The sequence below is a fragment of the Chiloscyllium plagiosum genome, chromosome 16 (genome assembly GCF_004010195.1).
Source record: "Chiloscyllium plagiosum isolate BGI_BamShark_2017 chromosome 16, ASM401019v2, whole genome shotgun sequence".
In the NCBI taxonomy this organism is placed as follows: Eukaryota; Metazoa; Chordata; class Chondrichthyes; order Orectolobiformes; family Hemiscylliidae; genus Chiloscyllium; species Chiloscyllium plagiosum.
The window spans coordinates 24,863,636-24,877,055 of record NC_057725.1 but is presented as its reverse complement, the minus strand read 5'-3'; the positions used below and the strand labels follow the sequence as shown (position 1 = coordinate 24,877,055).

The 13,420-nt window shown below is 41.9% G+C and overlaps 1 protein-coding gene across 3 annotated transcripts in view; it reads right to left on the bottom strand.

Moving 5' to 3' along the window:
* LOC122557702 (doublecortin domain-containing protein 1-like) overlaps positions 1-13,420 on the bottom strand; it is a 544,701-nt gene that overhangs the window by 59,134 nt on the left and 472,147 nt on the right. For all 3 annotated transcript variants that reach the window (XM_043705576.1, XM_043705578.1, XM_043705577.1), the window contains one exon: positions 991-1,176. In XM_043705576.1, coding sequence (XP_043561511.1) covers positions 991-1,176 — 186 coding nt within the window. The remainder of the gene's footprint in view (positions 1-990; positions 1,177-13,420) is intronic.

The following is a 13,420-nucleotide window of genomic DNA, read 5'->3' as shown; positions in this document are numbered from 1 at the left end:
CAATACATTCCAGATCAGATCAAAAATGGAGGTTAGATCCACATCAGCCATAATCAAAGGCAGAGCAGACTCGAGCAACTGAATGGCTTTCCCTCATATAAGTACATTCACCAAGAGACTTAAATCTGTTTTCTGGTTACTATCCCTCCAATATAAATAGTTTCTACCGATTCACTTTATCAAAACGCCTTACCTCTCCATTAAAAGTTCACTTTTCCTTATCTGCACTAAGTAGACAATCCCAATTTCTCTGATCGCTCCACAAAATATGATTTGTTAACAATTCATTTATGGTGGTGCTATATACCACAAAGTAAGCAATGGAGAGAAATCATGAGTTTGGAATGATGATCCATGAACCTTCATCCCATGTACTAATCTTACATTAAACTGTGACAGTTCCCATGGTGCTCCCAAATGAACTCAATCTTATTATCAATGCCAATGATGCAGCCCTTCCTCATGAAGTTGCATATGATGATACCACAAGTCCCAGCTAGAATGGAGTTGATTTAAGTAATTCCCCTATCAAACATCCCTGGAAACCACAATGCTATTAGTGTCAGGGATTGTTTTCATTTACACACTTTTATAGCATTTAACATGCTCCAATTCATGGAATAAGCTGGAAATATAGGTAGTTGGAATGACATGATCCTCCACTTACTTTGTTTTATTAAAAAAAGTTTTTATTCATGGACATTGCTTTAGCATGCAAAACAACACTTTTCACTGTATCTCAGTACATGTGACAACAATAAATCAATCATTCATTCAAGTTTCAGCCATAAACACTGTTGTAGTTCACAGGAAATACATTTAAATAGGCTCAATTTGATGAGGAAGCAAAGTGATGTGAGATTTATTGTTTGCCATGAATCCTGCTGTAAATTTTGCCCCCCTTCTAATTCAATGGCAGGCACAATGTAACTCACAGCAGTATCAATTCTCACTTGGTTAAATATTCAACCAGAATAAAGCATTGCTTACCTTTGTAACTCTAATGCATTTAAAAGGCCCTGTTTCTTCAATCTGGCTAAGTTCCCGGCCTGTTGCGCAGATGAATGAGTTACCTGGGTTGAGTTTTGTCATAATGTTCTGTCCTCTCAGTGCCCTGGAACATGCCAAACAAACCATAGTCTTCTGCTTTGTGCAGGCATGGGTAATATAATAACCCTAAATACAAAAATGAAAGGAAGAGCACAAGACACATAGATAAGCACTTCTAAAGATAAATGAGATAAGGACACGCACACACACAGACACACACAGATACACACTCAGGTGCGCGTCCACACACACAGAGTTAGACTACTTAGCACTCCAGCTTTTATACTATGGAAGAAGTATGGGGGAAGTTACCAGCCGTTATAAATTATTAGGAAAAGATGAACAAGGTAGGATTATTTTTTTCTAGACCAGAAAAGGCTAAGGGTGACCTGAGGAAGATTTTACAATTATGAAGCAATTGATGGATAAATATTTCCAATTTTGAAGGAATCCAACACTAGGTTGTAGGACAGGTCAATAAGCAAGATGGTCACACTGTGGAGCTTAATACCACAAGTCGATAAAGTATGGAACTGAAAATAGCACAGCAGATCAAGCAGCGTCAGAGGAGCAGGGGAGTTGACATTTCAGATCAGAACCTTTCATCGAATCCCCTGCTCCGCTGATGTTGCTTGATCTGCTGTGCTTTTTCCAGCTCCACTCTTTATCCACTCTGACTTTCTAGCATCTGCAGTTCTCACCATCTCCAACTTGCTACCACAGATCAAATAGCATGGATACATTTAAGAGAAAGTAACAAAAAAAGAGGGAGAATGGAATAGAAAGTGCCTCACAGCACCAGGGACCTGGGTTTGAATCCACTTTGGGACAGTCTGTGTGGAGTTTGCACATTCTCCCTGTGTCTTCATGGGTTTCCTACGGGCATTCCAGTTTACTCCCTCAGTCAAAATATGTGCAGATTAGGTGGATTGGCCATGCTAAATTGCCCATAGTATCCAGGGATGTGTTGACTAAGTGGATTAGCCATAGTAAATGCAGGTCACAGGGATAGGATGGGGAGGTGCATCTGGGTGGTATGCTTGTCAGAGGGTTGGTGTTGATCGATGGGCTAAATGGCCTGCTTCCACACTGAGGGGATCTATGGAAACAAGCATCTATGAAATGGTCATGGTGAAATCTCAAGAAAAATCTTGATATTTAAATAGATAAAACTGACAAGGGGACTGAAGTAGTCATGTTTTGAGTACAGGAGTTGGGATGTCATGTTGCAACTCTACAGGACATTGGTTAGGCCACTGCTGGAATATTGCGTGCAATTCTGGTCTCCTTCCTATTGGAAAGATGTAGTGAAACTTGAAAGGGTTCAGAAAAGATGTACAAGGATGTTGCCAGAGTCGGAGGATCTGAGCTACAGGGAGTGGCTGAACAGACTGGGGCTGTTTTCCCTGGAGCGTTGGAGGCTGAGGGGTGACCTTACAGAGGATTACAAAATTATGAGGGGCATAGATAGGATAAATAGACAAAGTCTTTTCCCTGGGGTCAGGGAGTCCAGAACTAGAGGGCATAGGTTTAGGGTGAGAGGGCAAAGATATAAAAGAGACCTAAGGAGCAACATTTTCATGCAGAGGGTGATACGTGTATGGAATGAGCTGCCAGAGGAAGTGGTGGAGGTTTGTACAATTGCCACATTTAAGAGACATTTAGATGGGTGTATGAATAGGAAGGGTTTGGAGGGATATGGGCCGGGTGCTGGCAAGTGGGACTAGATTGGGTTGGGATATCTGGTCGGCATGGACGGGTTGGAACGAAGGGTCTGTTTCCATGCTGTACATCTCTATGTTCAACAAATATACCAACCTGAACAAAATTCGGGCTGCAATCAATGATGGTTCCAAATATAAATTTATAGGACCTGGCATGACACATGAACACACAGTACACTCAAGGTCAAGTTGCAAAGGTTCTTGTTGGACCTCCATAATGTTGGTAATCTGCTAGCTGATGATATTGCAGATTTTCTTTTTCACATCTCACTGTGGGCACTGTATGGACTACCCAATATGCATAGAAGCAGTGTCCCTTTACACCCTGGACTATCTAATACTGGCTCTGCACAACATGTATTGGCCAACTGGTGAGTGAACTATTGCAGCCACATTTTCCACAGATACTGTGAAAGATTCCTTTACTTTCATATGGAGAACTGTAGTGTATCAATGTGCACTTTATAATTTTATTTTTCAATATAGACTCAAGGAAGCCCCATATCACTATATCACAGCGATCCAGATGTACCACTGGTATCTGAATCTGTGTTAATCTAACTTATGCATCTAGCAACCTGTGCAGTTGAGTTCAATTTCGACAACACCATTTACATTTAAATAGATGGTGAGCCATGGGATGCCATCTATGCCCAGCTCTTGCAAACATCTTTTATGGTTACCATGCCAAGCATGTCTTGGATGGAATAACCAGTGCCTCTTGCATATTTCTGACATATAGTTGACACTTTTGAGATATTTGAATCCATAGCTGCATCAAAGAATTTCTTTACTAATCTCCACACTATGTGCAAGTTTACCACTGAAATGGAGAAACCTTCATCTGTTGGTTGAGCAATCTGCAAATGGCTTTTATACTGAAAGACTAAATTTATCAGTCAATAAACTTGTTGATACTCCCACAGTTCCATGCTCTACAAGATCACTCTTATTGCCAAATTCATTGAAATGGCCCTAGCCATCTGCTCACTGTGTAATTGTGATGCTGAGGGAGGTAATATCAAAACCAGCCTGCACCATGGTGGCAGTCCTGGTGAAATCATAACTTGCATATTGTGCAAATTCATGAAAGGGTCTAATACAACCACTGCCAGGCCATGAATACTGCCTAATACACCTTAGATTACTCTGAAGGGCAAGTGTTTCAACAATTTGAAAAATAAGTGAAACTATCTCCCTCACATTTCTACTTTGCAGTAAATTCACAAATGGTCTTTTTCCACTAACAGGATGCTGCCTTAACACATATACACTACATTGACAAAAATCATGCAAACACATACTATTACGTTTTGTTCAAATCTGTTTTACTCCCGCCACCAAGCACCTCCATTTCTCATTCAAGTCTCAACATTGCGTCAGCAATCACATTTATTGTCCTGCCACGTGCACAATTTTCAAACTGAATTACTGTAATAACATTTAAACAGTCTGGCATTTTTGTCCTTAAATTTCTCCACAAAATGTCAATGGGTTATGGTCAGTGTATATGATTGTCTCAGAAATATTACTGGTAACATAAACATTGAAATGTTGTAATGCCAACACTAAGCTCGAAGTCTCCTTCTCAATTGTTGAATATTTCTGCTGATACATGTTCAGTTTCCTCGAGAAATGCCTGATAGGTCTTTCTATCTTCTTGTTAACTTCTTGCAAGAGTGCAGCACTGACACCCACAATAGCCCCCTTGAATGGCTTTGCATAATATAGAAGTGGCTAACACTGGGGCAGTGTTTAACGCAGTCTTCAGGCTGTCAAATGTCTTCTGACAGTCCACTTCCACCTTGCCTTTTCTTTATCAATCCAGTGAATGGTGCAGCCTCACTGCTAAAATTCGATACAATTTTTTGATAAAATCCACTCAATCCCTGGAATCATAGTACTGCTCTTATTGTCGATGGGATGGGTAACTCCCCAATTATCTTTGTTTTTGCATTCCATGGGGCCATTTGTCCATGTCCAATAACATGGCACAGGAAGGTAATTTGGGCTTTGGCAAATTCACTTTTAGCCAAGTTTATCACTAAGCCTGCCTCCTGAAGTTGATTGAACAATTCTGACAAATGTTGCAAATGTTCCTTCACGTGTGACTAAAAATCACCAGGTCATCTACGTATACGGCACAATTGGGCAATCCAGCAATGACCTTATTGGTGAGTCTCTGAAATGTGGCTGGTGTATTTTTCACACCAAATGGCATGACTTTAAACTGATACAGTCCATTTAGAGTTACAAAAGCCAAAATTGTCTTCGTTGTTTTGGACAAAGGTGCCTGCCAGTATCCTCTGAGCAAGTCCAACTTAGAAACATAAGTTGAGTGTCCCACCTTTTCAAAACAGTCTTCCAGCTGTGGAATTGGATATGCATCAGACTTTGTAACTGCATTGACTTTATGATGGTCCACACATAATCATTGGATACCATTTGATTTTGGCGCCATTACTATGGGTGAGCTCCAGGAACTTTAACTCACTTTGATTATGTCGTATGGAGCATGCATTCAATCTCCTTTTGAACTTATGCCAACCTTAGAGGGTTATGTCTATCAGGACGTTGCTTATTCTGAACAGCATCTCCTATACCTACATCATGCACAATTAGGTTATAGAGCATAGAACATAGAAAAGTACAGCACAGAACAGGCCCTTCAGCCCACAATCCTTGTGCCGAGGATTATTCCTAATCTAAAATAAAATTACCTAACCTAAGCACCCCTCAATTTACTGCTGTCCCTGTGCATGTCCAGCAGTTGCTTAAATGTCCCCAATGACTCTGCTTCCACCACCACTGTTGGCAACGCATTCCATGCGTAAAGAACCTACTTCTGACGTCTCCTCTATACCTTCCTCCTAATATCTTAAAACTATGACCCCTGGTGCCAGTCAATCCTGCCCTGGGAAAAAGTCTCTGGCTATTGACTGTATCCATGCCTCTCATTATCTTGTATACCTCGATCAGGTCACCTCTCTTCCTCCTTCTCTCCAGGGAGAAAGGTCCAAGCTTTGTCAACCTCTCTTCGTAAGACAAGCCCTCCAGTCCAGGCAGCATCCTGGTAAACCTTCTTTGCACCCTCTCCAAATCCTCTGTATCTTTTCTATAATAGGGCGACCAGAACTGGACACAATATTCCAAGTGTATCTCACCAGGGTCTTGTAGAGCTGCAGCAAAACCTCGCGGTTCTTAAACTCGATCCCCCTGTTAATGAAAGCCAAAACATCATATGCTTTCTTAACAACCCTATCCACTTGGGTGACAACTTTGAGGGATCTATGCATTTGAACATTTGAACTAAGAAAGTTTCCTCAGTTCCTCCACACTGGAAAGAATCCTGTCTTTAATCCTATATTCAGCATTCAAGTTTGACCTTCCAAAATGCATCACTTTGCATTTATCCAGCTTGAACTCCATCTGCCATTTCTCAGCCCAGCTCTGCATCCTGTCTATGTCACTTTGCAGCCCACAATAGCCCTCAATACTATCAATGACACCTCCAACCTTTGTGTCATCAGCAAATGTACTAACCCACTCCTCATCCAAGTAATTTATAAAAACTACAAAGAGCAGAGGCCCAAGAACAGAGCCTTGCGGGACACCACTCACCACTGACCTTCAGGCAGAATACTTTCCATCTACAACCACTCTCTGCCTTCTATCAGCCAACCAATCCTGAATCCGGACAGCCAAATCTCCCTGTATCCCATACCTCCCGACTTTATGAATGAGCCTACCATGGGGAACCTTATCAAATGCCTGGAATCTATGTACACCACATCTACTACTCGACCTTCATCAACCTGTCTCGTCACCTCCTCAAAGAACTCAATAAGATTTGTAAGGCATGACTTGCCACTCACAAAGCCAAGCTGACTGCCTTTAATCACGCTATGCTTTTCCAAATAGTGATAAACCCTATCCCTCAGAATTCTTTCCAAAACCTTGCTGACCACAGACGTAAGACTGACTGGTCTGTAATTGCCAGGGATTTCCCCATTCCCCTTCTTGAAAAGAGGAACAACATTCGCCTCCCTCCAACCTTCCGGTATGACTCCAGTGGAGAGTGAGAAGGCAAAGATCTTCGCCAGAGGCTTAGCAACCTTCTTTCTCTCTTCCCGGAGCAACCTAGGATAAATCTGGTCTGGCCGTGGGGACTTATCAATCTTAATGTTTGCCAAAATTTCCAGCATGCCAATTTCATCAATCTTGACCTGTTCAAGCCTGTTTCCCAGCTCCTCAAAGTTCTCATTCACAACAAGGTCCCTTTCCTCAGTGAAAACCGAAGCAAAAAACTCATTTAGGGCTTCCCCTATCTGCTCAGACTCCACACACAAGTTCCCTACGCTATCCCTGATCAGCCCTACCTTCTCCCTGATCAGTGTCTTATTCCTCACGTATGAGTAAAATGCCTTTGATTTCTCCCTAATCCTTCCTGCCAAGCCTTCTTTGTGCCCCCTCCTGGCTCTTCTCTGTCTATTTCTGAGCTCCTTTGTAGTAAGCCTGTAATCCTCTAAAGCTGTACTAGATCCTTGCTTCCTCCACCTTACATAAGCCGCCTTCTTCCTTTTGATCAGAAGCTCCTCTGTTCTCGTCATCCAAGGCTCATTATTCTTACCCCTGTCTCAGAAGAACAAATTGTGCATTACTCGCAACAACTGCTCCTTAAACAGTCTCCAGATGTCCGTTGTGCCCTTTCTGTGGAATAATTGCTCCCAATCTATACTTCCCAACTCCTGTCTGATAACGTCATAATTTCCTTTTCCCCAGTTAAATATCATGCCTTGGTAACTGTTCCTTTCCATCTCCAAGGCTATGGTCGATGTGAAGTAGCTGTTCTCCCAAAGTGTTCTCCCACCGTGAGATCTGACACCTGTCCTGGCTCATTGCCGAGCACCAAATCCAAAATGGCCTCTCCCCTCATCGGCCTGTCTACATACTGAGTAAGGAAACCCTCCTGAACACACCTGACAAAAACGGATCCATCCAAACCATCTGCACTAAGGAGGTTCCAGTCAATATTGGGAAAGTCGAGGTCACCCATAACAACAAACCTGCTACATCTGCATTTTTCCAAAATCAGCCGGCCTATGAGCTCTTCAATCTCCCTATTAATATTAGGGGGTCTGTAGAAAACCCCTAATGAGGTGGCTGCTCCCTTGCTGTTCCTAACTTCCACCCATACTGACTCAGTGAATAAACCTTCCTCAACAACCTTCATTTCTGTAGCTGTGATGCACTCTCTGATTAGCAATGCTACACCCCCCCCCCCTCTTTTTCCACCCTCCCTGTTCTTTTTAAATGTTCTAAACCCTGCAGCATCTAGCAACCATTCCTGAGCCTGTGAAACCCACATCTCCCTTATGGCCACAACATCATAGCCCCAAGTACTGATCCATGCTCTAAGTTCATCACTCTTATTTCTGACACTCCTTGCACTAAATCAGACACACTTTAACTGATCCCTTTGTTTCATCATGTGAAAACCTTCTCCATTAATTCACTACATCCTGTCACTGCCCCATCTACAACTACCCCCCTCTCAGACATGTAGCTTTGGTTCTCATTCCCCTTGCCAAACTAATTTAAATCTTCCCAAGTCATACAAACAAATCTACAGGTGAGTACTGCCCAGCTTATTTTCATGTATGTCGCCATGCAATAGCAATAACTTTCAGGTCATTTTGATTATCCTCTGGAAGGTAACTCAGTAATTTATCCCAATTTTTGACAACTTCCTCATTGTCCAATTTACTTTGAGGAATGCCCAATTCAGAATCCCCTGAACTTGGTTCTTCACTCTGTGTAGTAACCAATAACACAGTGTCTTTTGGCTTTCCTTCCCTGTCAAAATACCTTTTGAGTATGTTCACATGACATACACTGTGAGATTTCTTACTGTCTGGAGTTCCTTATCAAGTAGTTCACCTCACTCAATTTCCTTTTGACTTGATAAGGTCCACTAAACCTTGTTTTTAAAGGTTCACCTATCACTGGAAGTAACACTTGTCTGCTTCCTGTTTCATTATATGATGTGATACTTTTAAATGCTGTCTAGCCAACTCCCCTGCTCTATTTAATCATTGCCTAAAATTTGACAAATAGTTCAAATATGTGGACTCTGAATTCTGACTTATCAATTTCTCCTAAATCAATTTTAGCTGTCCTCTCACTTCATGCCCAAAAACTAATTCAACTGGACTGAATTTGGTTGATTCATTTGGTACATCTCTGATCACAAAAAGTATACAGAGGAATCTCAATGATCTGAATACCAATTATCTGAAATATGTTTTGGTCAAGTAAATAAGAATAAATTGTTTCTCAGACAGGAACATCGGCAACTGTAAGACTCAGGTTTAATATAACTAACAAAAAAATGCAGACAAGAGATAAGAAACATTTTTATTTTCAGTCTTATTTGATAACACCTGGAATAGGCTGTCTGAAAGGATAGGGGAAGCCAATTTAATGGCAAGATTTGAAAGGGAAACTGGATATATTGAAAATAGCAGGAGAGTTGAATTAATTCGATAGTGTTTTCAAACAACTAGCACAGACACAATGAGCCATGGCAGTCTCCATTAGTGATGTAAGATTTGTTGAAAACTATTCTTATTTTATTCATTCATGGGACACAGGCATTTCTCGCTAGACAGCATTTATTGCCTCTGAGAAGGTAATGGTGATCTGCCTTATTGCCTCTGAGAAGGTAATGGTGATCTGCCTTATATAAACGGCAGCAGTCCATGGGGATATTTGACCCTCAGTGCTGTTCGGAAGGGAGATCTAGTGATTTGACCCTGCAACAGTGAAGGAGCACTAATATAGTTCCAAGTCAGGATGGTTTTGACTCAGAGGCGATCCTGTAGGTAGAGGTTTTTTGATTAGATGAGATTCCCCACAGTGTGGAAACAGGCCCTTCAGCCCAACCAGTCCACACTGACCCTCCGAAGAGTAACCTACCCAGACCCATTTCCCTCTGTGTAATGCACCTAACACTATGGGCAATTTAGCATGGCCAGTCCACCTGATCTGCACATCTTTGGACTGTGGGAGGAAACCCACACAGACACAGGGAGAATGTGCAAACGCAACACAGACAGTTGTCTGAAGCTGGAATCGAACCTGGGACCCTGGTGCTGTGAGGCAGCAGTGCAAACCACTGAGCCACTATGCCATGTTCCCATGTATCTGCTGTCCTTGTCCTCCTAAGTGTCAAAGGTATTGGAGGTGTTGTTATAGGACATTTGATGAGTTAGTCTAGTGCATCTTGTAGGTGGTACACACTGTTGCCACAGTGTCTTGGTGATAGAGGAAGCGAATGCTGAAGGCACTGGGTCAGTTATCAATAAAATGAGTTGCTTTGTTCTAGATAATGTTGAGTTTCCTGAGTATTGTTTGAACAGCACTCATCCGGGCAAGTGGAGAGTATTCTATCATGCTCCTGACTTGTTCCATGGAGGTGGTGGCCAGGCATTTGGGAACCAGAAGGTGACTTACTCACTAAAGGTTTATTGTCTCCCTCCTGTTCCTGTAGACAGTGTTTAGATGCTGGTTAAGATGCTGGTTTATAGTTTATAGTCTCCCCCCTGTTCTTTTAGAGAGTGTTTAGATGCTGGTTTATAGTGTATATTCTCCCACCTGTTCCTGTACAGAGTGTTTAGATGCTGGTTTATAGTGTATATTCTCCCGCCTGTTCCTGTACAGAGTGTTTAGATGCTGGTTTATAGTGTATATTCTCCCACCTGTTCCTGTACAGAGTGTTTAGATGCTGGTTTATAGTGTATATTCTCCTGTCTGTTCTTGTAGACAGTGTTTAGATGTTGGTTTATAGTTTGTAGTCTCCTGCCTGTTTCTGTAGACAGTGTTTAGATGCTGGTTTATAGTGTATATTCTCCCGCCTGTTCCTGTAGACAGTGTTTAGATGCTGGTTTATAGTTTATATTCTCCCGTCTGTTCCTGTAGACAGTGTTTAGATGCTGGTTTATAGTGTATATTCCCCCATCTGTCCCTGTAGGCAGTGTTTAGATGCTGGTTTATAGTGTATATTCTCCTGCCAGTTCCTGCGGACAATGTTTAGATGCTGGTTTATAGTTTATAGTCTCCTGCCTGTTCTTGCAGACAGTGTTTAGATGCTGGTTTATAGTTTATAGTCTCCTGCCTGTTTCTGTAGACAGTGTTTAGATGCTGGTTTATAGTGTATATTCTCCCGCCTGTTCCTGTAAACAGTGTTTAGATGCTGGTTTATAGTTTATAGTCTCCTGCCTGTTCCTGTAGACATGTTTAGATGCTGGTTTAATTCAGTTTGTGGTCAATCATAACCCACAGCAATAAGAACAGCAAAAGCTAAGAACATAGCAGCATCTGTGGAGGGAGAAACATTTAATGCTTCATGTCCAATATTATTTTTTTTGAAACTCTGTTCTGAAGAAGTTTAATGCTAGACTCAACATGTTAACTCTGTGTCTCTCTCCATAGCTGTTGCTAAACCTGAGTTCCTTCAGCGTTTTCTTATTTTTGTACTTCAAATTTCCAGAATCTTAAGTACTTTGCTTCTAATTTGGTTGTAAGCTCCAGGATGATGTTAGTGGGAGATCCAGCAATATTAATGGCTTTAAATACAAAAGATAATAAATTCTCACTTGTCAGAGATAGCCATTGTCTGTCACTCATCTAGCATGGATATTATGAGACATTTATCAACATTAGACATATCCATACTGCATATAGACATGGACTGCTTCAGTATTGGAATTGTCACACATGGTGCTGAACATTACTGAAAATTCCCACTTCTAATCCTTTTGATAGTCGGAAAGTCATTCAGCCAGCTGAAGATTGTTGGATCTAAGACCCAATTCTGAGAGACTCCTGATGTCTTGGGACTGAGAAGAATGACTGCAAACAATCATCATTATCTTCCTTTGTGTTTGGTATATGTCTAACAAAGTGAAAGCTTTGTCTAGATTAGAGTGGTGCTGGAAAAGCACAGCAGGTCAGGCAGCATCCAAGGTGCAGGACATCGACGTTTTGGGCAAAAGCCCTTCATCAGGAATAGATGATGAAGGAATGGAGATGATGAAGGAATAGATCAGGAATATTCCTGATGAAGGGCTTTTGCCCGAAACGTCGATTTTCCTGCTCTTCGGATGCTGCCTGACCTGCTGTGCTTTTCCAGCACCACTCTAATCTAGACTCTGGTTTCCAGCATCTGTAGTCCTTGCTTTTACCAAAGTGAAAGCTTTCCCCACCTGCAACCCACCCCTGCCACCAATTCCCATTGAATCCAGGTTTCCTCAGGCTTTTTGATACCATATTCTGAAATTTAACCATGATGTTAATGGTACTCTGCCTTCACCTTTAGAGTTTAGGTCTTTTGTCATGTTTGAACCAAGGCTGTAATGAGGTCCGGAGCTAAATGACCTTGGCCCATCCCAAAGTGAGCATCTGTGAGCAGGTTGCTGTTAAGTGTCACTTGATAGCACCAGTGATGACTCTTTCCCTCACTTTGCTGATGATCAAGAGTAGGCTAATGCATGGTAACCGCCTGATTTGGAATTATTTTGCATTTTGTAAATTGGATGTACCTAAATGATTTTCCACAGCACTAAGTAGTTGCCAGTGTTGTAGCTGTATTAGGATAACTTAGTGAAAGGCACAGCTACTTTTGGGGCTCAGGTCTTCAGCACTATTGTTGAATTATTACTAGGATTCAGTCTTGGCAATAATTAGCGTCTTCAACTTTTATTGCTACTATGTGGAGTGAATCAAGTTGGCAGAAGGTGACCATCCTTGCTATTGACCTTGGGAGGAAGTGGGTAATGATTCATCCACTTGATTCATCAAGAAGATTGGAAATGCTCCAGCCATGTCTTTTGCATTGATGTATTGGACACATTGACCCCACGATTGAGAATGGGGATATTTGAGGATCCTCCTCCTCCTGTTAGTCATTTAATTGTTGACCACCATTCTTGGTTGGATGTGACAGGACTGCAGCTCTGAGCCATTGGTTATGAGATTGCCTGGCTCTGTCCATTGCATACTGCTCCCCAAGGCCATAAGACAGAAGAACAGAAGCATTTGACCATTTAGCCCATCGTGTCTGCTCTGACATTCAATAAAATCAATGTTGGTCTGATAATTCTCAACTCCACCTTCCTGCCTTAGCATGGTGATAACCCCACACAATATAGTGGAAAGCTATCGTCAATGTGAAGATGGCACTTTGTCTTTTCAAGGACATTGTGGTGGTCACTCATATCAAAACTGTCATGGACAGGCACATCAGCAACAAGTAGATTGGCGAAGACAGTGCCAAATGTTTTTTTTCCTCCCGCTAGTGGTTTCCCTGACCACCTGCCATATGTCCATTCTAACAACTATATTGTTTAGGACTCGGCCAGTTTGTTCAGTAGTGGTGATACTGAACTACTCCTTAGACCATAAGACCATAAGACATAGGAGTGGAAGTAAGGCCATTCGGCCCATCGAGTCCACTCCGCCATTCAATCATGGCTGATGCGCATTTCAGCTCCACTTACCAGCGTTCTCCCCGTAGCCCTCAATTCCTCTAGACAACAAGAATCTATCAATCTCGGCCTTCAACTGGACTTCATTGAGTTGTAGAA